The 26,616-nt window shown below is 47.2% G+C and overlaps 3 protein-coding genes across 8 annotated transcripts in view; 2 read left to right on the top strand and 1 right to left on the bottom strand.

The window, feature by feature from the left end:
- Nucleotides 1-426: 426 nt before the first annotated feature.
- Nucleotides 427-8,421, bottom strand: LOC115129748 (motile sperm domain-containing protein 2-like). Of its 4 annotated transcripts, none has more exons than XM_029660435.2 (16): nucleotides 8,335-8,421; nucleotides 7,963-8,048; nucleotides 7,817-7,874; nucleotides 5,832-5,987; nucleotides 5,408-5,494; nucleotides 4,900-5,054; nucleotides 4,259-4,319; nucleotides 3,894-3,932; nucleotides 3,674-3,798; nucleotides 3,079-3,234; nucleotides 2,842-2,939; nucleotides 2,556-2,649; nucleotides 2,370-2,466; nucleotides 2,080-2,209; nucleotides 1,831-1,933; nucleotides 427-1,487 (listed from the first exon to the last, which is right to left on the bottom strand). In XM_029660435.2, the coding sequence occupies exons 2-16, from the start codon at nucleotides 7,993-7,995 to the stop codon at nucleotides 1,335-1,337; spliced, it is 1,545 nt and encodes a 514-aa protein (XP_029516295.1). In that variant the 5' UTR covers nucleotides 7,996-8,048; nucleotides 8,335-8,421; the 3' UTR covers nucleotides 427-1,334. The 4 variants fall into 4 exon arrangements, with proteins under 4 accessions (XP_029516295.1, XP_029516297.1, XP_029516296.1 ...); XM_029660437.2 differs by having other exon boundaries at nucleotides 2,615-2,649; nucleotides 3,744-3,798; XM_029660436.2 differs by having other exon boundaries at nucleotides 7,963-8,044; nucleotides 8,335-8,402.
- Nucleotides 8,422-8,545: 124 nt separating this feature from the next.
- Nucleotides 8,546-10,733, top strand: LOC115129752 (gem-associated protein 8-like). The gene is given in 5 exon segments (XM_029660442.2): nucleotides 8,546-8,633; nucleotides 8,906-8,956; nucleotides 9,133-9,391; nucleotides 9,394-9,507; nucleotides 9,725-10,733. Coding segments are annotated over 4 exon segments (636 nt in total). The 5' UTR covers nucleotides 8,546-8,633; nucleotides 8,906-8,953; the 3' UTR covers nucleotides 9,985-10,733.
- An 893-nt stretch (nucleotides 10,734-11,626) lies between these two features.
- Nucleotides 11,627-26,616, top strand: part of LOC115129750 (neuronal membrane glycoprotein M6-b-like) — a 37,980-nt gene continuing 22,990 nt past the window's right edge. Inside the window, exon 1 of one of the 3 annotated variants that reach the window (XM_029660441.2) lies at nucleotides 11,627-11,709. In XM_029660441.2, the coding sequence (XP_029516301.1) occupies nucleotides 11,706-11,709 (4 nt within the window). In that variant the 5' untranslated portion in view covers nucleotides 11,627-11,705. Of the gene's footprint in view, nucleotides 11,710-24,730; nucleotides 25,011-26,616 lie in introns of those variants that run through there. The other 2 variants (XM_029660439.2, XM_029660440.2) reach the window with 2 other exon arrangements.

Raw genomic sequence — 26,616 nt, 5'->3', positions numbered from 1 at the left:
TTAAATTGTCTATCTCTGCCTGAGGTGTATCACCTAGCCGCCATGTCCCCAGCTAATCAGTGGAGGTGTTGGGAGGAGAACGTTTGTTTCTCTCTCCATCTACACCTCCCTCCAGAACGCCTGTCACATCAGCGGAGGGGAAAGGTCACCCCAGCGCCATCTGCTCAAAGCGGGGCTCCTCTGCCAAAAGAAGCCAACCACACACTATGCAGTAGAGTAGACCAATTAAAAACAACGTTGCCTATTTCGTTCAGAAAAATGTATGAATGTGTCTCTCCCAATTCCTTGTAAGTGAGTTGGATGTGGAGTGCATAGTGACAGACAGGTGGTTTAAAAAACACCAACCGTTGATTACTTCCGTAAATATCTCAGAATGTGCTTCAGAGCACAATTATTTTGCATTGGTGTCAAAGGGAGAGAGGTGAGTGAGTGTCATTATCTTTTAATCAAATCAATAAATGTGTTTATATCAGAGTGTATGTTGGTATTTGGCTGCTTCTGCAGAGGAATCAAGGGAAAATGCTACAGGACTTTTACAATGTAACAACTACTGTAAATTACACTGTATAAACACCAAGACGTGTCTATAAACACCAAGACGTGGCTATAAAACTCTATTTGTGGTCTTCCACTCATATAAACCCATAGTAAATAGTTCTAGTTAGACATAATTCAGAAAATAGGTTAAAAAGGTCCAATGCAGCTGTTTTTATCTCAATATCAAATTATTTTCTGGGTAAAAATTAAGTACCTTACTGTGACTTTAATTGAAAACATGGTCAGAAAAGAAACAAAAATAGCTTTTTAGCAAAGTGAAATTTCTCAAGCAATAATTTTGCTGAGTGAGTACGGGAAAACTGAAAACTAGCTGTTATTGGCAGAGAGGTTTGCAACCCTCTTTCTTATTGGTCTATTAAATAATTTACCGCCTGTTGAGGTCACCAGGCAGGCCAAAACTCCATACCATCAAAACGGTCATGGCGAGAAAGGCTCCAGCTTTTGTCAAATTAATGTAAAAAGTTGCCAACCTTAACCTAATTCTCCTAACCTGCTATGAAAAGTCAAGTCTGACGTTAACTTGACGAAAGCTAGATCCCCTCGAGCCATCACCCACTCAAACAGGTCTTACACTAAAAGTGCATTATAATTACTTTCATAATTTCACAGTATTATTCCAACCTGATAGTGTGGAAATATAATTATATTCAGTGTCCAAAGGTCATAGAGTGGATTGCGAGCAGTTCCTCATATTTATGCTCCAATCAGAAATCGACTTTCATCCTGACTCCACTGTGACTGGTCCTTCTGTCTTCTTCCTCCACCATGGGAAAGTTTCAAAATGGCCACTCCCCAGTGTACTGTATGTAGAGGGCAGAGAAGCCCAAGGCCGTCAGTGCAGTCACCAGTACAGTCAAGAGCTTCTGCCACCACAGGCAGTGGTCCATCTTCTGTTCCAGCCTGGAGCTGCTGGCCATCAACTGAAGGAGCTGGGGGAGGATCAGAGGGCACCAACGGCATCCGGGGCATATTCATTAGGCACCAAATGGAAGAAAACAGACCGAAACATAGGACTACCTGCCCTTGTCCCGTAAGTAATGCCCATTTTTGTCTTCAGTTGCAAAACATTTAAAGACACTTCCATATGGAACACGACCCAGGTGAAGTATCGCACCTTTTTCAGACCACAAACTGAACTGACTTCAGATGGACTTGATAGATTGAACATTTAAGCATGCAAAGATAATAGTACATATGTAATTGTCCTATTGAGACATTTGCATAATAAGTGTGTGTGTGTGTCAGTGTCTGTCGCCCGAGGTCACAACTCACCGTGGTGTGCATGTCTTGGTAGCTATTGGTCTCCATTTTGTGAGACCTGTCAGTCACAGGGCTGAGTGCCGACTTGATGCCCTCTAGCATTCGACACCTCAGCCTGAAGGTAAAGAAAATAGAAGACCATTGGTGAACAGTCCTTACACATGCGTCCTCGAGGCCTAGTTGCCTTTGGTGACAGTCAACAAACCAATACTCATAAAACTGGTTTGAGTCGTGTTCTGTGCGTGTAATAGATGGTGCTACCTGTGCTCCATTATTTTAGCCTTTGGGACACCCTTCCAGAACTGGGCGAGATCTGTGCTCCCCCCACCGCTACATGGCTCCATCTCAGCAGCCATGATTAAGAAGCGGTCCTGAGGAGAGCACAGGGACCCTGAGAGCCAATCAGAGAGGAGGGAATTCGACCACAAACAATTAGAGGACAGCAACAATTCCACATGGGCTAGTCCTTGACCTTCTCAAAACCTGAATGATGGGTTTATATTACTTAGAGACAGAGGAGATGGAAGAATTAGGGCTACGATATGTAGTACCTCCATGCAGGGACACATTGATTTCCATACTCTTGCCCGCCCCACAGCTGCTATTACTGGGCTTCACCCTGTACTTCTCTGGGGCTGTGGTCCGCACCTGCGGCAAAACACAAACAAGGCCGCTCTCATACAAGTACATTGTAATGATGCAATCACACACTTAAAAAGAGCAACATGAGAACTGACCTTGAAGGCCACATGGTTTTTGGTGACATTATTAAGCATGATCGGACATCTCTTCTCACCCTCTCTGTGGCCAAAGCACAACTCATCATCAGGACTGGAAAGAGAGAGTGAGAGTGTGGGAGCCACATATCATCTCCGTCTAGCAGTACTTAGTGTAAACAGTTGCCTCATAACCTTAAAAGGTAGTGTGAGGTCTGTGGTTGGAAACTATGTGACTCAATACGTTTTGGAAGTGCTTAAACTATACTGTATGTATCAGGGCAAATACACAGAATCCAAAGCTAACCTGATATAGAGTAAGGTGCCTTTGAAAGTGACGGTTGGCCTACGGGATCCTTTCCATCTGATGGAGCCATCATTGTCCCCATCCTGGGCCAAGTATATCTGCCTCAGACAAAGACAGAGAAATCAAGGACACTATTGTTACTGTTGTTGATATCATTCAATGCACTTATGAGATTCGAGAGTGTAACAAAGTTCAGTATTAAAACCAAGGGGTGTCGTAAGGGAAATGAAGGACAACATTTCTGGTTCTGAGTGTAGGAGAGCTCGGCTCCAGGGTGTCCTTGGCCTCCAGGTCATCATCCTTTGACTCAGTGTCATCCTCTTGTCCAGTCTCTGATATGGGGTTCTGGAAGACGTCATCAGGCAACGGTGGGTAACTGAATTTGAATGGGTCCTGGGAGAAAATGAGAGAAGAACTCCATAGTAAATGCAATGCAAATGCAATGTATTACATCAATTATTTATCCTTGTAGTATAACGTACTGGTGATGAATTCTGGAAAGGTGTGTGTGTGTGTGTGTATACAAAAGAGTATTGGTTTATGTACTGTATGCATGATACCAGAAAATGGCGTTGTTTGTATGTATGCGAGTATGTGTGTGTGCAAAGACACAGCAGCTTTAAATGAGAACGTGGATGTATGACTCTTGTATATGTCGGTCATGTGTCTGCCTTGTGCATCATATGCACTGTACCGAAAGCAACGTGCATGCATGTTGTCATGTTAGCCAATGGGCATACACAGATGTTTTAACATCTGCATGTGCCTATGTGCTCAGTAGATATTTGGATGCATGGGGGTCATTGTGGCCATTGAGCGGTAAGTTACACACAGTTCCTCCCATGTAGGACGGGAGGTTCTCCCTATCAACATAGTTCTGGATGTCACTCTTGGACACAAACTTCAGCTTGTCGATGGCGTCTTGACTGAGCATGTTCTTCACCATCTTCCATGCCGCTATATACAGAAGATGGGGGGAGTGTAGTTAGTAGTATTGACTGCAACAGTGACATTGAGTGGAAGCATAGCAATTTCTTCTTTAAGTGACTCACCATTCATGATCCATGGCATCTCGTACATGAGCATTTTGGCTGAAATGAAATAGGACACATAAATCATAACATGATTCATTTGACATTCTCTGTAGGCAATAAAGGCATGCAATTGGGTCCACTGAGTCCTTTAACGCTATGGGACCAAATGCACCAGTTGGAAGCCATAGGCGGCTGGTGGCAGCTTAATTGGGGAGGACAAGCTCATAGTAATGGCTGGAAGGGAATTGATGGAATGGTATCGAACCCATGGCTTCCATGTGTTTGGTACCATTCCATTTACTCCATTCCAGCCATTAGTATGAGCCGTCCTCCCCTCAGCAGCCTCCTGTGTTGGAAGCACACCAGAAGAAATGGATACTTACAAAGCAATCTAGGGTAATAGACTTGGAAGCAATTGATTATATATTTGATAAAATCCATGTCCTACAAGAGAAAAGAGAAGAGAGAATTCCTATCATTCAAATAAATATTTTCAACAAATAAACCAATATATCTTTCACCCTGGCATGTGAGGAGAAACTTGTTTTGAAAGCACACCGCTGTACTGCATGTCTCCTGCCATATTTTGAGCCCCAAGCTAAGGCATGACCCAGACTGGGCAACGGAGAATACTTTGTCTCAATGTATTCCAGACACTGTGTCTGTTTATACCATCTTACGCTTCTAAGAAACCACTTCAGAGAGAAAAATGTTAGAATACAATTAATAGTCAGCATCTAGTATTTCAGAGCTTGCCATCTACTACATGTTTGTGCTTGTCATGCACAGTGCACTGTACATAATATGGAAAGGAAATAACAGAACATGCATGAGTGTAGAATAGGTGAGGATAGTTCAGGTTTACCTTAGTGGGTCTTCACAAAGGTAGTTTAAAATCACCCAAAGACAAGCATTAGTTTGTAAAGATCCACTCAGTGACTTGTTAACACAACATGTTTGGACATTGACACCAAGCTCCACAACACAAATCGGCTAGAGGAGAATGAGAGAGCAGACATCTTACAACGCAGCTTAGACCCGCTTCGGACATGTCAAAGATCACGGTGAGGGGAATCCCTGGTTCCCGCCGGGCGTAGCTCTCCAACCAGAAGGCCACGTACCTTTTCTTCTCCGTCAACATCTTCACATCCTTCACGTGCAGCTTAACCCTGAACCAGACTGGGCAGACAGCATATGGATAATCCTCAGACGCCTTCAAGGCAGAGACCCAAATAGCTCAAAAAGACAAACTGTAATCACCCATACAAAAATGCAAGATTCCAATCTCAATCCTAACTAGAATTGTGTCTGCACCTAAATCAGGAAACTACAATCTGAATAGTGAGATGCATAGAAAAATGATCTCAGCACCCCAAAGAAAGGATGAGGCTTTTACAAGAGAAAATGTTGGTGGCCATAAATGAGGTATTTCAGAAACAACATTTTCACAACAGAACCTTCTTGATTGGCAGTGAGCACATATGTAAAAAAAAAAATATATATATATATATAAAAAAATGTTTTAAACCTACACAGTTTGTTGCCCTCTTTATCATAGCCATGGAGATAATGCATGCCAGACTCAAATAGAGACTTTTGAACAGAGCTTTCGTTGATGTCTGGAAGAGAAAGGGATATAAAATAAAAAAATGAATCACTCCGGACTATCAATGCAGTCTATAATAATAATAATACATTATTCTTATATATTATACTTATATAGCACTATTCATAACATAATGAAATTTCAAAGCGGAAAACATCTTATCAACACCATCATGTTCAACTAGTGGAAGTATGTCAGCAATTTGCAGAATGCATAATAATCTGGTATGTGTTCTAGCCAGCTATTCAACTGTTCTTTGTTGGAGCTATATGTTCATTAATACAGCTATACAGTATGGGACAAGGCCACTGGTTCACATCAAGTCCCTGTAAAGGCAAAGGTCAATCCACCATTCAGTTTGAATTCTTTTCTCCACTGAAGACTCTCATCGATCATCTTCAAGGTGTCCTCCACCTCAAAGTGGCGCCACTCCAGATAACCATCAACCAAAACATCATCCTTCCATAACCTGTCCACATCCCTGGAGTCATACTTGTCTGATGAGTCTGTGGGAAAATGGATGTCGCTCAGTACTATTACTCTGTGCGTTTGTGTGGTACATTGAATCCAGTTGAGCTGCAGTGCACTGCTTCGGTCTTAAAACATGTGTGATAGTTTCAGGTTAAAATACTTGACTTATGATTGGTATGGACAACTATGCAGCATCAAAACAGTGGCATATACTGAACACACACACACACCTAGGTTGATATACACTTCAAAAGGTGTAAATGCACATGGATTTCAGTGTTCTCAGGAGAAATGTTTGCTGTTGTTGCGCAATCCTACTTTAGTCTACAGTCGTGGCCAAAAGTTTTGAGAATGAAAATTTATGTGTCACAAAGTCTGCTGCCTCAGTTTGTATGATGGCAATTTGCATATACTCCAGAATGTTATGAAGAGTGATCAGATGAATTGAAATTAATTGCAAAGTCCCTCTTTGCCATGCAAATTAACTGAATCCCCCAAAAAACATTTCCACTGCATTTCAGCCCTGCCACAAAAGAACCAGCTGACATCAGGTCAGTGATTCTCTCGTCGACACAGGTGTGAGTGTTGACGAGGACAAGGCTGGAGATCCCTCTGTCATGCTGATTGAGTTCGAATAACAGACTGGAAGCTTCAAAAGGAGGGTGGTGCTCCGAATCATTGTTCTTCCTCTGTTATTTATGGTTACCTGCAAGGATTGGTTTGCACAAAAAGGGCTTCACAGGCAAGGATATTGCTGCCAGTAAGATTTCACTGAAATCAACCATTTATCGGATCATCAAGAACTTCAAGGAGAGCAGTTTAATTACTGTGAAGAAGGCTTCAGGGCGCCCAAGAAAGTCCAGCAAGTGCCAGGACCGTCTCCTTAAGTTGATTCAGCTGCAGGATCGGGGCACTACCAGTACAGAGCTTGCTCAGGAATGGCAGCAGGCAGGTGTGAGTGCATCTGCACGCACAGTGAGGCGAAGACTTTGAGGATGGCCTGGTGTCAAGAAGGGCAGCAAAGAAGCCACTTCTCTCCAGGAAAAACATCAGGGACAGATTGATATTCTGCAAAAGGTACAGGGATTGGACTGCTGAGGACTGGGGTAAAGTAATTTTCTCTGATGAATCCCCTTTCCGATTGTTTGGGGCATCCGGAAAAAAGTTTGTCCGGAGAAGACAAGGTGAGCGCTACCATCAGTCCTGTGTCATGCCAACAGTAAAGCATCCTGACACCGTTCATGTGTGGGGTTGCTTCTCAGCCAAGGGAGTGGGCTCACTCACAATTTTGCCTAAGAACACAGCCATGAATAAAGAATGGTACCAACACATCCTCCGAGAGAAACGTCTCCCAACCATCCAGGAACAGTTTGGCAACAAACAATGCCTTTTCCAGCATGATGGAGCACCTTGCCATAAGGCAAAAGTGATAACTAAGTGGCTCGGGGAACAAACATCGATATTTTGGGTCCATGGCCAGGAAACTCCCCAGACCTTAATCCCATTGAGAACTTGTGGTCAAATCCTCGAGGCGGGTGGACAAACATGCTATGCAAGAATGGGCTACCATCAGTCAGGATGTGGCCCAGAATTTAATTGACAGCATGCCAGGGCAGATCGCAGAGGTCTTGAAAAAGAAGGGTCAACAATGCAAATATTGACTCTTTGCATCAACTTCATGTAATTGTCAATAAAAGCCTTTGACATGCTTGTAATTATACATCTGACAAAAATATCTAAAGACACTGAGGCAGCAGACTTTGTGAAAATGTATATTTGTGTCATTCTCAAAACTTTTGGCCACGACTGTACTCTATCCACAAACAGCTGTTCCAGGACAACAAGTAGAAACCAGAGCGCTCACCTTGTGCATATTCGATACGGAATCGTTTTCTTGTTTCCTCTATTTTCTTTTGAATGTCCTATTTGAGAGGAAAGATTTCAAAATATCGCCAATTCTTCAAATGTTACAACTAGCATGTCAACTTTTACTGTTATTATTAGGCTTACCTGCTCTGATAAAGCCGATCTTGCGTCCGTCATGCTCAAAAAACAAACCAAAACCAGTTGGTTCAGATGTGTGCCTGACGCGCTGTCTGGGAGGAAGTAGACCATCGTGTTTCAACATTTCAGCTGTTACAGACGAACTGACACTCCAAATGCTTAAAAGCCACAATGTCATTTCGACATTGATTTGATTGGTAAAGGCAACATGGATGCAATGATTGTACAGTATGAGGTTGGATAGTTTACAACTTATTTTGTAGTCAATACTGAACACTCAAACATTCTAATGACAACAAAAACAAACAATTTAATTTGGACTACAGCTGTAGCAGAGCACATGTATGACGCACAAATTGCATATAAAATCTTCGGCACCTGTGTGTGTGTGCCACTGCCAATTGACAGGTGAAGTTCTCTAGACCAGAGTTTTACCAAACCTGGTCCTGGGGCCCCCCATGGCTGCACGTTTTGGTTTTTGCCCTTGCGCTACACATCTGATTAAATAACCGACTTGCTCTCTATGTATTAGTTTGAACTACTATCCACTAGGTGGCACCATGTAGTCGTGAATTAAATAGCTTATTTTTTTCAAAGGCTTCTGGGATATTTTTTTCTCCCTGTTCTTGGTTGCCGTATGCGTTTGTCAGCGTTTGAGTGTACTGCACTAAATGAAGGTAACGAGCTATATACGTTATGTATCGTGCATTTATTCACAATGAGTTACCGTCTATAATAATGTTATAGCTATTGACGTTTGAGGACATATCTATTTTATTTCTGGTGTGTGTCTAACCGCCAGCTGCCTCCATCTTTGTTTTGATGATGTCATTGCTAGCTGCTGATAATTTGCTCGCAATGGCTCCCCTGGAGCGCCTATGCTAGCCAGCTAACGTTAGCAAGTTTTGAAATGAAGTGTTTTATGACAACAATATATTTCCCTTTACAGACTAGACTGTAGCTGCGATCTAAACCACGCTGCAGGAGAAGCACCACCATGGTAAGGTGCCTTTCTAGAATCAAGATGCCACATTGGACTTTTTTTTGGTTAGCCTAGTTCTGCACTTTTTGGTTAGTTTTGCACGTTAAACATTGATGAAACAATGTATGTTGGTTGGGTGTTATCAATGAATCATGGTGATGACAATCTCATCCATCCTCTGTTGTCCTGGACAGGAGGACCATTGTAGCATCTACTCCTGGTTTGCCCACCCTGTGTATGGCCACTACTGGCAGCATTACCAGCAGGCTATGAACTGGCACCAGAGACACAGGCAGGCCTACAGAAAGGCCTGGGAGGCTGCCTACGGGCCAGGGTACCCCCAACGCTACGCAGACTGGCATGAGGGAGAGGGTGGAGGGAGGAGAGCAGAGGAGACGGTCGCTGCTAAGGACCATGTGGAAGAGGATTTGGAGGGGGGTGCAGATGACGAGGAGGGGACGGGGAAAGTGGCTCGAACAGCGAAATCGAATGTGATGTCAGCAACATGGAGATCACAGAGGAGCTGCGCCAGTATTTTGCCCAGACTGAGCGGCACAAGGAGGAGCTCAGTGAGTGTGTGTGTGTGTGTCAGTCTCTACATCTAAAAATTCCACAATGAGTGTTAATAACTCTATAATAACCCCCTAACACCACGGTCATATGGTCTTTTGATCATATTGCTGTATAAGTACACAACTTAACGCACCATTACAACTACATGTAATGAATTATGAAGTATTCTGAGGCTGACTTTAAACGCCTTGTGTCTTGTGTTCCTCCCCACAGAGAAGCAGCAGCAGCTGGAGGCGGAGCAGCAGGATAATTACGTGTTGGCCGACCAGGACATGCACAGAATTTCCTGGCACGGCAGGTCGCTGCCCCCCTCTGAGCGGCCGGGCGAGCGCCGAGGCGCTGAGATGAAGAAGCTGTACGGGGAAGACGCGGCAAAGGTCCAGGGTATGGAGGCGGCCATGCAGCTCACCTTCGACAGAAACTGTGACAAGAAACAGCCCAAATACTGGCCCGTCATCCCTCTAAAACTGTAGCTCCACTACGGACATCCATCTTCTTCCAATGGAGCCCACCAACACAGTTCCAGACGAGACAACCCCCTGAAACATAGAGCTGAGAAACTGGGTCATGTTCAGTAGGGAGGAAACTGATCGAAACGGAGAGGTACTCCCTGCAACCTGATCACAGTGCCTAAACATTCCCCTCTCACCATAAAATCTTATGTCAACCAACATTTTTGGGGGGGGATTTTTTTTCTGTCATTCATAGCCAGTTATTTCTGTTCTTCTGGTTTCACAATGAAATGACGACAAATTCATAAGATGCAGGCACAAGAAGAGGACGAGTATACACAATTTGCATAAATGTTTAAGCTCCCCCAGCAAATTGAGTTTAGATTCAAAAGTGAAATCTTTTTTTCAGGCTACCTGTTCTGTCAACGAGCAAGGTTTCATGTCCAGGTAGCTTTCAATCTATGATCCTCTTATTGCTGTCAAGGTAGTTATTTTTTTTTTGAGGGGGGGCACTTTCCTATTTCATTCAACCATAAATGAAGAAAGAGATGGTTTTGATTTCATCATCTCCAGATACTGCATAATAGCCTCCGCCTCAATGTTTGTCTGCTTCTTTCTCAACATTCAGATGGGTTGTGTCTGTCTCAGCGGCTCAGGTAGAACAATGTGTTGGTTTCCCACGTGTTTGTTTTATATCAAAATCGTTTGTATATATTTTTTTATAGATAAGATTGTTGATATAGTTTCTAATAAAGAATGTTTGTGATGAATTGAAACTCTAAATACGTTATCAGATTTGAAATGTCAAATTCTGTTTCAGTGAGGCTAATGATCATTTATGTCCCTGTAAATAGAATTTTGGTACTTTGATTTAATTTGGTCTGAGTCTGTTATATATGAGAATCCAGCCACTCAGTGGATTCCGGCATAGATGTAGTGAAGGTTTTGGCTTTGATTTTTAAAGCAACTTACTGTCACAGGTAATCAGCTGGTCCTACTGCTAGAAAGGAGGCCAGCACACGGAACCAGACCTCTAGTTAGTTACATCTACACACGCTTGACATTTACATTGGGGTCATGGTGCAGTAAGCCGTTGGTGGCGTTCTGTGTAGGGTAGGAGCTGCAGAGGTCTTGCGTCACCTGGCATTTCACTCTTAGCCCACTGGCCATGGAGGCCAAGCCAAGAGGTCACGTGATATTATAAAGATAATTTCCTCCCCTACCATAAACACTGATGTTACTTCTCTTGTCCCATTCAAGTTTATTCAATTTGACAAAAAGAAAGGCACTGTAACAGTATTGACAAACCCCCCCCCCCCAAAAAAAAAAAAAAAAACATTACTATCCAGGCTGTATCACATCCGGCACAATTGGCCGAGGTTTGGCTGGGTAGGCCCTCATTGTAAATAAGAATTTGTTCTTAACTGACTTGCCTAGTTATATAAAGGTTAAATACAAAATTAAAATACTACATCAAGCATGTCATTATATAGATCAAAATATGTTGAATGCAATTTTGTTGCAGACATTAGTACACTTTTCTATTGACTAAAAAGGGCCCAAGGCCCAGCAGCGACGTCACTCACCCTTCCCCCGTCCCTGCGGTATGGGGTGCATTGATTTCGGGAGAGCGTTCGCGCACTGGTACTCCAGCGCGCGCCCTGCACGAAACAGTTCCCCACTTGCATAACTTTTTGTCACATCGCATCGGCCAAGCACTGAAATTCTACGAAAGTAACAAAATGGGTAGGTGCAATTATTAATACCTAAATACTTTCCCTTTCTTCAACTGGAAAACTTGAGTATACATGTATTTTTTTGTTTAACTTCATGCTTGGATACGTTTTTAATGTCATAACAATGGTTTTCAGCAGGATAGAGTGCTCGATTTAGTGGGCACATAGACGTAGCCTACACGCACGATCAATTGACAAGATTAAGGCGATTTAAGTGATTTTCTTTATGGTGGCAGGTATAAATTCTATCATCTGAACTGCGCTCTCATAGTTACTTTGCCTAATCGAGTCTACTGTCTAATGCATGAGTGCTGAGCATTTTCTGTGATTTGGCTGACTTTACGCAACAACAAATTATAATCCAATAAACTAATAGGTCTAAAAGAATGTAGTAGGCTACAGATAATAAATCGTGTTTTTTTGTATTCTGTTTTATATTATGTCATCTTTTTCTGTCTGCGCTAATAAATGAAGGGAATGGGGTGACAGTGTGTCCTGGCCCCTGTTGTAGCCCAAATGGATGGGAAAGAATCCAAGTGTTCTGTCCCAGCTGTGGCCTTGGAATAATTCATTTTACTTTGGACATTCTCCGCCGACCCGGGAGAGTGTATCCATGGAGTCTGATGGCAGACTACGCTCTGCCCCAACAGAGACTGGGAATATTCTCGTAGTGAAATTGTTTCTGCTTGCAGTGTGAGCAAAGAGTTTGACTTATGACACTGACTGACTAATCAAAAGAGAACCGTCGTGCTATACACTGACTGACTACCCACGAGGACCTCACTTAGTTGTCAGCCAACCTCTCCAATAAGACGCCATCTCTCTCCTCTCTCTTTGCTCTCCTCTCTCTTTGCTCTCCTCTGGTTGGTTAGGAAGCAGTTGCGTTACTGCTTCATGAAGCGCTTCACAGACAGAGATGGCTCCAATTGGCTCATTCATCCCCCAGTTTCTCCCCAGAAACTATTCCACAGGTTGTTAGTGTAAATGAGAATGTGTTCTCAGTCAACTTAACAGGTAAAATAATGGTTAAATAAAATAAATGGCCATTTGTTTATTGTGAGTTGAACAGCGAAGAGCCTCTTCAACACACACTTGATGAACATGTGCACACACACACTTGGTAAACTAACGTAGGATATTTGGGTAAATGGAGAACCGGAGCGGAGGTCTTACTCCTCTCTTTTTCCTCTCTTACCCCACTTCTCACTGTAAAGAAATCTCCATGACCGCCATTGGCTGTCAGGCTACTGTAGCCAATCCCGTGGTAGGAGCCATTTCTGAGACTTTCATGCAACCATTGGTTTCTCTGGTCTCTGAGATGGGAAGATGGATGGATGGATCGTTGAGATAACTTGTTGCCATAGCGACAGCTATGTATGCTGGAAGCTTAAAAGCACCGTCTCAATCCTGTCACGTGTGATCTGGGGACACTCATGTGTGCGTACATACATACACACACACACACACACACACACACACACACACACACACACATACATGCACACACATACAGGCCGAGCATGCCTATTTGTAGCTGTGTCAATCTTTCTTTGCATCTACATGGGAACCATAACGATGACGATGATGATACTAACCTCCTACAAAATGACTTATTTTTGGCCTCTGAGTGATCACTGTAAAGGATTCCGTTGGAGCGACAGGCTAGGCGCAGGTGCGACATTTTCCTGGGTGGTGGGGGGCGGGTTGTTTTGAAGCAAAGGCCCTGGTCATGTGACCCTGGCTTCCTGGGGAATATATGAAATGGTGGGGGTGGGAGGGGTGTGATGTGACATCATGTTGCGCTGCCTGCAGTATCTGGGCCAGAGGGCCAGAGGGATTACGGGGCTAGTCAGATAAAACAGTGTGTGTGTGTGTGGGGGGGGCTGGGTTAAGCATGTCAGCAAAGACGGTGGTGAGATATTGGGAGACCCCAGACTCCCGCCTCGATTTCCATCCTCAGCTCCTTGGCTTTTGAGCTCTCTGACTAGAAGATGTTGCACAAGATAGACGGGAAAGCAAAATGCATTAATGATCTGTTTTTATCAAACAGTGGTTGCTTCTCGAGAGGAGAGTTGTGACCTGTCCCCTGTGTTATTCAGACACTTTTATCCCAATGTGTCTCCATTCCTGGGATCTCAGTGTTTTGTCTTGGCGTCTCTTGAACCCTCAAACTCCCCTCCCTTCCCTATGTAACTCCCCTCCCTTCCCTATGTAACTCCCTCCCTTCCCTTCCCCCCTCCCTTCCCTATGTAACTCCCCTCCCTTCCCTCCCTTCCCTATGTAACTCCCTATGTAATGTAACTCCCCTCCCTTCCCTATGTAACTCCCCTCCCCTTCCCTATGTAACTCCCCTCCCTTCCCTATGTAACTCCCCTCCCTTCCCTATGTAACTCCCCTCCCTTCCCTATGTAACTCCCCCTTCCCCTATGTAACTCCCCCTCCCTTCCCTATGTAACTCCCCCTTCCCTATGTAACTCCCCTCCCTTCCCTATGTAACTCCCCTCCCTTCCCTATGTAACTCCCCCCTCCCTCCCTCCCTATGTAACTCCCCTCCCTTCCCTATGTAACTCCCTCCCTTCCCTATGTAACTCCCCTCCCTTCCCTATGTAACTCCCCTCCCCTCCCTTCCCCCTCCCTGTAACTCCCCTCCCTTCCCTATGTAACTCCCCCTCCCTTCCCTATGTAACTCCCTCCCTTCCCTATGTAACTCCCCCCTCCCTTCCCTATGTAACTCCCCCTCCCTTCCTCCCCTTTCCCTATGTAACTCCCCTCCCTCCCTATGTGACTCCCCCTCCCTCCCTATGTAACTCCCCCCTCCCTATCCCTCCCTTCCCTATGTGACTCCCTTCCCTTCCCTATGTAACTCCCTCCCTCCCTATATGACTCCCCTCCCTCCCTATATGACTCCCTCCCTCCCTATATGACTCCCCTCCCTCCCTATGTGACTCCCCTCCCTTCCCTATGTAACTCCCCTCCCTCCCTATATGACTCCCCTCCCTCCCTATGTAACTCCCCCTCCCTTCCCTGACTCCCCTCCCTTCCCCCTATATGACTCCCCTCCCTTCCCTATGTAACTCCCTTCTCCCTTCCCTATGTAACTCCCCTCCCTTCCCTTCCCTATGTAACTCCCCTCCCTTCCCTATGTAACTCCCCCTCCCTTCCCTATGTAACTCCCCTCCCTTCCCCCTATGTAACTCCCCTCCCTTCCCTATGTAACTCCCCTCCCTTCCCTATGTAACTCCCCCTCCCTTCCCTATGTAACTCCCCTCCCTTCCCTATGTAACTCCCCTCCCTTCCCTATGTAACTCCCCTCCCTTCCCTCCCCCCTCCCTTCCCTATGTAACTCCCCCTCCCTTCCCTATGTAACTCCCCCTCCCTTCCCTATGTAACTCCCCTCCCTTCCCTATGTAACTCCCCTCCCCCCCTTCCCTATGTAACTCCCCCTCCCTTCCCTATGTAACTCCCTCCCCCTTCCCTATGTAACTCCCTCCCTTCCCTATGTAACTCCCCTCCCTTCCCTATGTAACTCCCCTCCCTCCCTCTCCTTCCCTCCCCCTATGTAACTCCCCTCCTCCCTATGTAACTCCCCCTTCCCTCCCTTCCCTATGTAACTCCCCTCCCTTCCCCCTATGTGACTCCCCTCCCCCTTCCCTATGTGACTCCCCTCCCTTCCCTATATGACTCCCTCCCTTCCATATGTGACTCCCCTCCCCTCCCTATGTAACTCCCCCTTCCCTATATGACTCCCCTCCCTTCCCTATGTGACTCCCCTCCCTTCCCTATGACCCCTCCCTTCCCTATGTGACTCCCCTCCCTTCCCTATGTAACTCCCCCTCCCTTCCCTATGTAACTCCCCTCCCTTCCCTATGTAACTCCCCTCCCTTCCCTATGTAACCCTCCCTATATGACTCCCCTCCCTTCCCTATGTAACTCCCCCTCCCTTCCCTATGTAACTCCCCTCCCTTCCCTATGTAACTCCCCTCCCTTCCCTATGTAACTCCCCTCCCTTCCCTATGTAACTCCCCCTCCCTTCCCTATGTAACTCCCCCTCCCTTCCCTATGTAACTCCCCTCCCTTCCCTATGTAACTCCCCTCCCTTCCCTATGTAACTCCCCTCCCTTCCCTATGTAACTCCCCCCCCTTCCCTATGTAACTCCCCCTCCCTTCCCTATGTAACTCCCCCCTCCCTTCCCTATGTAACTCCCCCCCTCCCTTCCCTGTGTAACTCCCCCTCCCTTCCCTATGTAACTCCCCCCCTCCCTTCCCTATGTCCCTCCCTTCCCTAACTCCCCCTCCCTTCCCTATGTAACTCCCCTCCCTTCCCTATGTAACTCCCCCCTCCCTTCCCTATGTAACTCCCCCTCCCTTCCCTATGTAACTCCCCCTCCCTTCCCTATGTAACTCCCCCTCCTTCCCTTCCCTCCCTTCCCTATGTAACTCCCCTCCCTTCCCTATGTAACTCCCCCCTCCCTTCCCTCCCTTCCCTATGTAACTCCCCCCCTTCCCTTGTAACCCCCTCCCTTCCCTATGTAACTCCCCTCCCTTCCCTATGTAACTCCCCTCCCTTCCCTATGTAACTCCCCCCTCCCTTCCCTTCCCTATGTAACTCCCCCTCCCTTCCCTATGTAACTCCCCTCCCTTCCCTATGTAACTCCCCCTCCCTTCCCTATGTAACTCCCCTCCCTTCCCTATGTAACTCCCCTCCCTTCCCTATGTAACTCCCCCTCCTTCCCTATGTAACTCCCCCTCCCTTCCCTATGTAACTCCCCTCCCTTCCCTATGTAACTCCCCCTCCCTTCCCTATGTAACTCCCCCTCCCTTCCCTATGTAACTCCCCCTCCCTTCCCTATGTAACTCCCCTCCCTTCCCTATGTAACTCCCCCTCCCTTCCCTATGTAACTCCCCTCCCTTCCCTATGTAACTCCCCTCTCCCTTCCCTATGTAACTCCCCCTCCCTTCCCCCCTCCCTTCCCTATGTAACTCCCCCTCCCTTCCCTATGTAACTCCCCTCCCTCCATATATGACTCCCCTCCCTCCCTATATGACTCCTCTCCCCTCCCTATATGACTCCCCTCCCCTCCCTATGTGACTCCCCTCCCTTCCCTATATGACTCCCTCCCCTCCCCATGTGACTCCCCTCCCTACCCTATATGACTCCCCTCCCTTCCCTATGTAACTCCCCCCTTCCCTATTTAACTCCCCTCCCTTCCCTATGTAACTCCCCTCCCTTCCCTATGTAACTCCCCTCCCTTCCCTATGTAACTCCCCTCCCTTCCCTATGTAACTCCCCTCCCTTCCCTATGTAACTCCCCTCCCTTCCCTATGTAACTCCCCCTCCCTTCCCTATGTAACTCCCCTCCTTCCCTATGTAACTCCCCCTCCCTTCCCTACATAACTCCCCTCCCTTCCCTATGTAACTCCCTCCCTTCCCTATGTAACTCCCCCTCCCTTCCCTATGTAAATCCCCCTCCCTTCCCTATGTAACTCCCCTCCCTTCCCTATGTAACTCCCCTCCCTTCCCTATGTAACTCCCTCCTCCCTTCCCTATGTAACTCCCCTCCCTTCCCTATGTAACTCCCCTCCCCTCCCTATGTGACTCCCCCTCCCCTCCCTATGTAACTCCCCCTCCCCTCCCTATGTAACTCCCCCTCCCTTCCCTATATGACTCCCTCCCTTCCCTATGTGACTCCCCTCCCCCTTCCCTATATGACTCCCCCGCCCTTCCCTATGTAACTCCCCTCCCCTCCCTATATGACTCCCCTCCCCTCCCTATATGACTCCCTCCCTCCCTATATGACTCCCCTCCCCTCCCTATGTGACTCCCTCCCTTCCCTATATGACTCCCCTCCCTCCCTATGTGACTCCCCTCCCTTCCCTATATGACTCCCTCCCTTCCCTATGTAACTCCCCTCCCTTCCCTATGTTTACTCCCCCTCCCTTCCCTATGTAACTCCCCTCCCTTCCCTATGTAACTCCCCTCCCTTCCCTATGTAACTCCCCCTCCCTTCCCTATGTAACACCCCTCCCTTCCCTATGTAACTCCCCCTCCCTTCCCTATGTAACTCCCTCCCTTCCCTATGTAACTCCCCTCCCTTCCCTATGTAACTCCCCTCCCTTCCCTATGTAACTCCCCTCCCTTCCCTATGTAACTCCCCCCTTCCCTATGTAACTCCCCTCCCTTCCCTATGTAACTCCCTCCCTTCCCTATGTAACTCCCCCTCCCTTCCCTATGTAACTCCCCCTCCCTTCCCTATGTAACTCCCCCTCCCTTCCCTATGTAACTCCCCCTCCCTTCCCTATGTAACTCCCCCTCCCTTCCCTATGTAACTCCCCCTCCCTTCCCTGTGTAACTCCCCTCCCTTCCCTATGTAACTCCCCCTCCCTTCCCTGTGTAACTCCCCCTCCCTTCCCTATGTAACTCCCCCTCCCTTCCCTATGTAACTCCCCCTCCCTTCCCTATGTAACTCCCCCTCCCTTCCCTATGTAACTCCCCCTCCCTTCCCTATGTAAATCCCCCTCCCTTCCCTATGTAACTCCCCTCCCTTCCCTATGTAACTCCCCTCCCTTCCCTATGTAACTCCCTCCTCCCTTCCCTATGTAACTCCCCTCCCTTCCCTATGTAACTCCCCTCCCCTCCCTATGTGACTCCCCTCCCCTCCCTATGTAACTCCCCCTCCCCTCCTATGTAACTCCCCCTCCCTTCCCTATATGACTCCCCTCCCTTCCCTATGTGACTCCCCTCCCCCTTCCCTATATGACTCCCCGCCCTTCCCTATGTAACTCCCCTCCCCTCCCTATATGACTCCCCTCCCTCCCTATATGACTCCCTCCCTCCCTAAATGACTCCCCTCCCTCCCTATGTGACTCCCCTCCCTTCCCTATATGACTCCCTCCCCTCCCTATGTGACTCCCTCCCTTCCCTATATGACTCCCTCCCTTCCCTATGTAACTCCCCTCCCTTCCCTATGTTTACTCCCCCTCCCTTCCCTATGTAACTCCCCTCCCTTCCCTATGTAACTCCCCTCCCTTCCCTATGTAACTCCCCCTCCCTTCCCTATGTAACACCCCTCCCTTCCCTATGTAACTCCCCTCCCTTCCCTATGTAACTCCCCTCCCTTCCCTATGTAACTCCCCTCCCTTCCCTATGTAACTCCCCTCCCTTCCCTATGTAACTCCCCTCCCTTCCCTATGTAACTCCCCTCCCTTCCCTATGTAACTCCCCTCCCTTCCCTATGTAACTCCCTCCCTTCCCTATGTAACTCCCCCTCCCTTCCCTATGTAACTCCCCCTCCCTTCCCTATGTAACTCCCCCTCCCTTCCCTATGTAACTCCCCCTCCCTTCCCTATGTAACTCCCCCTCCCTTCCCTATGTAACTCCCCCTCCCTTCCCTGTGTAACTCCCCTCCCTTCCCTATGTAACTCCCCCTCCCTTCCCTGTGTAACTCCCCTCCCTTCCCTATGTAACTCCCCTCCCTTCCCTATGTAACTCCCCCTCCCTTCCCTATGTAACTCCCCCTCCTTCCCTATGTAACTCCCCCTCCCTTCCCTATGTAACTCCCCCTCCCTTCCCTATGTAACTCCCCCTCCCTTCCCTATGTAACTCCCCCTCCCTTCCCTGTGTAACTCCCCCTCCCTTCCCTATGTAACTCCCCTCCCTTCCCTATGTAACTCCCCTCCCTTCCCTATGTAACTCCCCCTCCCTTCCCTATGTAACTCCCCCTCCCTTCCCTATGTAACTCCCCCTCCCTTCCCTATTTAACTCCCCCTTCCCTTCCCTATGTAACTCCTCCCTATGTAACCCCCTCCCTTCCCTATGTAACTCCCCCCCTCCCTTCCCTATGTAACTCCCTCCCTTCCCTATGTAACTCCCCCTCCCTTCCCTATGTAACTCCCCCTCCCTTCCCTATGTAACTCCCCCTCCCTTCCCTATGTAACTCCCCCTCCCTTCCCTATGTAACTCCCCTCCCTTCCCTATGTAACTCCCCCTCCCTTCCCTATTTAACTCCCCTCCCTTCCCTATGTAACTCCCCCTCCCTTCCCTATTTAACTCCCCCTCCCTTCCCTATGTAACTCCCCCTCCCTTCCCTATGTAACTCCCCCTCCCTTCCCTATGTAACTCCCCCTCCCTTCCCTATGTAACTCCCCCTCCCTTCCCTATGTAACTCCCTCCTCCCTTCCCTATGTAACTCCCCCTCCCTTCCCTATGTAACTCCCCTCCCTTCCCTATGTAACTCCCCTCCCTTCCATATGTAACTCCCCTCCCTTCCCTATGTAACTCCCCTCCCTTCCCTATGTAACTCCCCCCTTCCCTATGTAACCCCCTCCCTTCCCTATGTAACTCCCCCCCCCCTTCCCTATGTAACCCCCTCCCTTCCCTATGTAACTCCCCTCCCCTCCCTTCCCTATGTAACTCCCCTCCCTTCCCTATGTAACTCCCCCTCCCTTCCCTATGTAACTCCCCCTCCCTTCCCTATGTAACTCCCCCTCCCTTCCCTATGTAACTCCCCTCCCTTCCCTATGTAACTCCCCCTCCCTTCCCTATGTAACTCCCCTCCCTTCCCTATGTAACTCCCCTCCCTTCCCTATGTAACTCCCCTCCCTTCCCTATGTAACTCCCCTCCCTTCCCTATGTAACTCCCCTCCCTTCCCTATGTAACTCCCCTCCCTTCCCTATGTAACTCCCCCCTCCCTTCCCTATGTAACTCCCCTCCCTTCCCTATGTAACTCCCCTCCCCTCCCTATGTAACTCCCCTACGTATGTAACTCCCCTCACATCCCTATATGTCTAGGGATGGATGCTGGCTCAGGAAATTGTTGGCCCACACAGTATAGTTCAGCCAGAGTTAAGGTGAGGAAACTAGAGTTGCGGGTGTTTTCATTTAGGCAGTGTCTGAGAGCCAAGTCAGACGCGACCATCAGAGTTAGCATGGATGTACATGCGTGAGAGTGGATCTGTATGTGTGTGTGTGCTCTAGTAAAACTGTGGGGAGTGAGTATGAGCAGGCAAGGTTGTCGGCAGGATTGGGAAAGGTGCCGCCAGAACCTACAACTCCATTGATGTTTGTGTGTTTGGTTACTAAGGATTAACTCTTTCCAGCATCCACGTTCAGAGTCCCTGATGAGAGGGAGCTAGGCGTCTCCTTAGCGACCGCCAGCGTAGGGGCGGGGCGAGAGCGTGCAGAGAATGGCCTGGCAGGAAAGTGGGTCATCCTGCCAGATTACGTCCCGTGTGGCCGGCTCTGTCCGCTCTGCCCCGTCTAACCAGGGGAGCAGAATTAGGAGTCGCTGCTGTCTCACAGCTCTCCATGTCCTCTAGTCCCAGCTGTGGTTGACTTAATCAGAACATCCACTGGTTTTCTCCCAGCCAACGTTTCCCTTTTACAGGGAGCAAAGGCAATTAAAATGGCCAGGATTAGACTAAAGCGTCAGCAGGAGACTCCTAATGCCCACTCCCAGATAGTGTGTGTGTGTGTGTGTGTGTGTGTGTGTGTGTGTGTGTGTGTGTGTGTGTGTGTGTGTGTGTGTGTGTGTGTGTGTGTGTGTGTGTGTGTGTGTGTGTGTGTGTTAATTTGGTTGCTGGTGTTTGTGATCAGTCGATGAAACGGCATCCCCACCCGATAAGCAGTAGACACACACCATCACTGGACGGGTTGCTGCTATCCCAGGTTAGTAGGACACTAGACTCAGACGACGGTTCAGAGAGGATTCAGGGGTCAGACAAGGGCCGCCCATTGGAGGAAACACGGTAGGCTGCAGTAGGGTGACCTAATGGGGGTCATGAGAATCATGGGAACTTGTCCAATAACATGGGCGTGTCTGAAATTGCACCCTATTTCCTATATACAGTAGCTCACTACTTTTAGAGTACCATTAATGAGGGAATAGGGTGCCATTTGGGATGATGCAGGTGCATGCAGAATGCCTCTAGGGGTGGTGTGCTTGTTGTTCTTGGTGCATTGAGAAAATCCTGTTGTTTTCTTTAATGGATGGAGAGTCCCGCAAGCGGTGGAGGGGAGGCAGGTCTTCGGGGGCTTTAAATAGCTTCTTGAGAGGGAGGGAGACCGAGAGAGCTTGAGGCGTAAACAAAAACATGACTGTTTGTTCTAAAGCCTCTGTCTGGGTGGCCATCCACTAGCTCTACAGACCATGTCATAAGTTGAACTGCTTATAGCCTAGACCAGGGCTGCCCAAACCTCTTCCTGGAGATCCACTGTCCTGTTGGTTTTCAGTCCAACCCTAATTTAGCGTATCCGATTCAGCTAGTTAAGGTCTTGTTGAGCAGCTAATTAGTAGAATCAGGTGTGTTAAATTAGGGTTGGACTGAAAACCCACAGGATGGTAGACCAGGAAGAGGGTTGGGCAGCTCTGGCCTAGACAGAACATCCACCCACAGGGTTGACTATATATAGACTCTCTTTACAGCCATCCATATTAGGCTCAGGATTTCAAAGATTTGCAATTTATTGACTACGGCTGTCGGAGAGAACACGGAGGACGTGTCCTGGGAACCGATAGCATCGTTAGTTTCATATATTTCAATTCGTTTATGGCTGTCGTCATGTTGAGCTATCACCATAGCAACAGCGATTAACATCCCCTCGGCCTAACATAATCTCTCTGATGTTGAGTCGATATTTGAATCGACTCACATGTTGACTTGTGAAAGATCGGACCGATCCAGTTTGCCTTTAACGGAATTGGTTAAGTTTTGTAAACCGATTTCCAAAATGGAGGTGCTTTTGGGAGTAGGACAGAATTGGAGGACATAACTGCAGTGTTGTTTCCAGGGACATCAAAGGGAGGCCAGACTGTTCTTTTCTCCCCATTAACTCTACATCGGAGGGCATAATGGAGCAGTAATGGCCTCATTACTGGGAGAGAGACGACCCATTGTGGCTCTAGTTTCTCTCTATTCCACAGTAATGAGGAAGGAGAGGGGTCCCGGTCCCGCTCCTGAATTCATAGTCCTAGTTTTTAAAATTATTATTATTTTGTGGTCATAAGAAAGTAAGTAGTCATTTCCTCTGAGGAATTAAAGGCAGTGTTCCCGTTGTTGAGTTATTTTGAAAGGGTAGCCATGTGGCTGACATCTTTGGTTCAGTGCATTTTTTGGGGACTTTAATAGAGAGAGGAATTGTGGGACATAGAATGAGCCAGAAAAGACTAGTGATCAGAGTGGCCTTGACCAGAGTGTGTCAGAGGGCCACACTAAAACGAGAGAGAGTTAGTTCTTGGCCTGTCTAGACCGCATTTGTTAGTCCTTAGTGGATAATGGATGTGGATAATTCAGTCAGTATACAGGATGCAGTCATATGGCTACAGAGGATGAATATACAGGGATATTAAATCCCCCTCATTCCCCAATGTCCCTCCCAACCACAGACTAACCATAGAAATATAATAACTAGAACAGCTGTTTTTGGTATGACACTATGGTCAAGGATTCTATGATTGGGGCTGATAGCCATTCTACTTGACCAAAGCCCAATGTCTGATTCTGCTGGAGATTTCCAGAGAGGATATACAGTATTGGCTTGACCGGTTATATCTCCTAAATTGGAACAGATTGGATCCGAACCTCAGTGTGTGTAGTGTGTAGTGTGTGTGTGTGTGTGTGTTATCTGTGTGCGGAAGGAGAGAGTGCCAGGGCCCGCTGTATCTCATCTTCTGGACAAGTGCTTAATCTGTGACCCAGCATAAGGGATTATTGGATGTGGGGGAAATGGACCTTGAGGTTCACCCAGGAGGTTTGCGGTTTGCTCCCCCTCTATGATGATTGGATAGTGTGTGTGGGGGGTGGGGGTGGAGGATGTGTGTGTGTGTGACGATATTCAACCTTTTAGGAGCCTAGCTGTAGGGTTAAACTGCACTGCCCAGTGCTCAGCTCAGAGAACCAGCCTGAGCCTCCATATGAAGATCTTTCCACCATCAGAGTCTGACTCCTGATGACATTCTGTAAAACACCTGTTTGTGCTCTGAAAGCCTCTTTCCTGGACAGTTGTGTGGCTCTGCTACAACAGACAGAGCACTAGGCTTTGTCCAGCTAGACACCAAGCATTTGAGCTGCATTAGGCCACGTGCATCAGAATTAATACCTTATTTAAGAGGATTCGGGCAGATGGCGTCCCTTTGTTTGAGGATGTGTGTGTATTATTAGAAAACGAGCTGAACAATTGTACACAGCAAATTAATTCAAATGAATTATGAATATGTTTTTTCTCCGTAATTTTTTGTCCAGCATGAAATATCTTATATTTTGTTAGGATGGGAAAGTCTGTAACCCCCACATCCCCCATCCCCCAAACTGTAGGCCTATAGTACAGATCAAATAAAGCCTAGACTATTCTGCATTATTTTCTCTCTCTCGGTATCTCCTCTTCTTCTTCATCTCCCCCCTCTCTCTCGTACTCCCTGTAGATCACCCACTCTCTCTCTTTCTAGCCCTCTAGTCACCAGATGGAGAGTGGGCGGTGTGTTTTTGTGTGGTAGCTGCTGTGCGTTAGTGCAAGTGCATATGTGAGCGTTGACGTGTGTATAATTTGTGTGTCAGTGCTGTGAGTTTGCACACTGGTGCATGCAGATACAGCCTGCGGTGCAGTAACCTATAACCCTGGAGGGTTGACCACCTCACTATCTGTATCTCTCTCTCCTTTTTTCTCTCTCTCTTGCTTTCTTTCTCTCACCTGTGTGATATAGCTGTACACTCATAGAAACAAAAGTGCTATATATAACCTTAAAGGGTTCTTCTTCTGTCCGGAGAACCCTTTGAAGAACCATTTTTGGTTCCTGGAACCCAAAATGTTTCTACCTGGAACCAAAGAGGGTTCTACCTGGAATAACAAAACAAATGGTTTACCCTATGGGGACAGCTGAAGAACCCTGTTGGAACCGTTTTTTCCAGAAGTGTAGGGATGCTATGTGCCTGGAGGCAGGCATGGGTCATGTGATATACTATCAAATAGAATCGGCGCTCAAAAATCTGCCATGATCGACGTTTTTGTCCATCGCCAAATTGGGATTGCAAGTGACATACGGCCAAAGCGTTAGCTGGCATCGTTTAGGGAGCACTAATCTGTGCAAAATCGGACAAGACCTTTGAATATTGTAGCCTAGTGTATACAGAGGAGCTAAGCTTGCAAGTGAGAGAGGGTGAGGGAGGGAGAGAGAGAGAGAGAGAGAGAGAGAGCAAAGTCAGAATCCAAAAGCCAGGGAGAAAAAGTATTCAAAGGAAAACATTCCAAATGGATGGGACGAAGCCAGTCATGGAGTCTACCACAGAGGAAAACCAAGAGGAGAGGGAAGAAAGCAAAGGTACGGAATGGTCGTTTTTGCGCGTTTCAACGGTACTGATAGACAACTGCGCGATTTCACCTACTTGCGATGGCTTCGCTTCACGTGACACAAAAGCGCTGTTTTCTCCTGCACGGTGGCTTGCTCTGGCATGTGTTTTGTTATGAGCCTTTTGCAAATGACAAATAATATTAAATGACATTATTTTGTGTGTGTGTGTGTGTGTCGCATCAACGTTGATTTTTATTTGGACATGTTTTGCTTGACCAAGACAGAGGGCTGAAGGCGCGCGCTCGGTTTTATGGAGCAGAGTTAATGCCAATTTGCTTTGCTTTGCTGCAGACATGTAGAATCACCATTACCCTGTTTTTCAATCATGTGAAAATGATAAATGACTCGTGTGGCACATCAAAGGCGGGGTTGTCTCCATTGTATTGTCTCCTTTTTTATATGTATATTTGTTTGTCTCAGGTGCGCGTATTGGTGTGGGCTAATGGTCAGGTGCATGGACCACTGCTGCCGAGATTGGGTCTCATCATTGCGAAATAGCCGTTTCACAAAGGGATTTAGCCATAGACGTGGTCGTCAATGTGACTGTCATTGTTGTCTTTGGTTTATGGAATAGATAAATTTAGGATGTGGTTCTTTTGTTCGAGTATAAGAGGATGCAGCGCAGGTCGCCCGTATGTTGGCGAGCGTTGATTAAAAAAAATACATAAAAAAACATCTATCTGGGAATAAGGGATCAGCGACACATAAACTGGGGTCCCTTTCCACTTGACACATACCAAGCTCGGTCCTCTCATTTCACATGATAACACTCGTAAAAACGGCAGCTTTTGACCACCATTGGTCATGGAATGACAAATTATAAATAGTAGGCTATGCGCAAGGCATAATATTGTTTCCGCTATATGTTGGGTTGTCGTTGCCTTTGTCCAGCTACAAAGCAGGGGGTGGGGCCGACTCAATTTGCCCAAAATGTATAGGAATGTACATGGGGACTACATTTCTTTGTGATATAGGTTACTGGGGCAAAATAACACCCCTGCCCAGTCATTACCTCTCGGTAATCAGATAACAGGCAACATTATCCATCACCTCAATTAGGCTACACTATTTTGCAATCACTATTTCAATCAATCATTTTGATACAGACTATCCCTTGGCGCTACAGCCTACTAAATCTAATAGCAGCTGGTTCTATTACCTCCCAGTGGCTGAGGTCAGGAGTTGAATGCACAAATCTGATCCTAAATCAGTTCTTAGAGGGCAGTGCTATGTAGCAGCTAGGGTCCTCGGGGCTGCTTCTTTAACCTGCCACCCCATCCATCCTCCTGTTTCTAGCCATATAACGCTACACTCTTCAAAAAAAAGGGTTCTTAGGCTGTCCACATAGGAGAACCCTTTTTGGTTCCAGGTAAAAACCCTTTTTGGTTCCAGTTAGAACCATTTTGGGTTCCTTGCAGAACCCTCTGTGGAAAGGGTTCTACACGGAACCCAAAATGCACTTATTTGGAACCAATTAACCAAAAGGGTTATACCTGGAACCAACAAGGGTTCTTCAAAGGGTTCTCTTATGGGGACAGCTGAATAACACCTATGTTGTAGATGGCACCTTTCTTTC

This window comes from Oncorhynchus nerka, linkage group LG5 (genome assembly GCF_034236695.1).
Source record: "Oncorhynchus nerka isolate Pitt River linkage group LG5, Oner_Uvic_2.0, whole genome shotgun sequence".
Classification (NCBI taxonomy): domain Eukaryota; kingdom Metazoa; phylum Chordata; class Actinopteri; order Salmoniformes; family Salmonidae; genus Oncorhynchus; species Oncorhynchus nerka.
The sequence above is the reverse complement of the archived record's forward strand: the minus strand, read 5'-3'. Positions and strand labels throughout refer to the sequence as shown.

Bases quoted from the DNA above. Each gene is read 5' to 3' on its own strand.
- LOC115129748 (XM_029660435.2), bottom strand. From the start codon at position 7,995: ATGACGGACGCAAGATCGGCTTTATCAGAGCAG. The intron at 5,988-7,816 runs GTGAGCGCTCTG...ATTTTCCCACAG, and splicing joins CCGTATCGAATATGCACAAG to ACTCATCAGACAAGTATGAC. The intron at 3,799-3,893 runs GTGAGTCACTTA...TTCTGTATATAG, and splicing joins GATGCCATGGATCATGAATG to CGGCATGGAAGATGGTGAAG.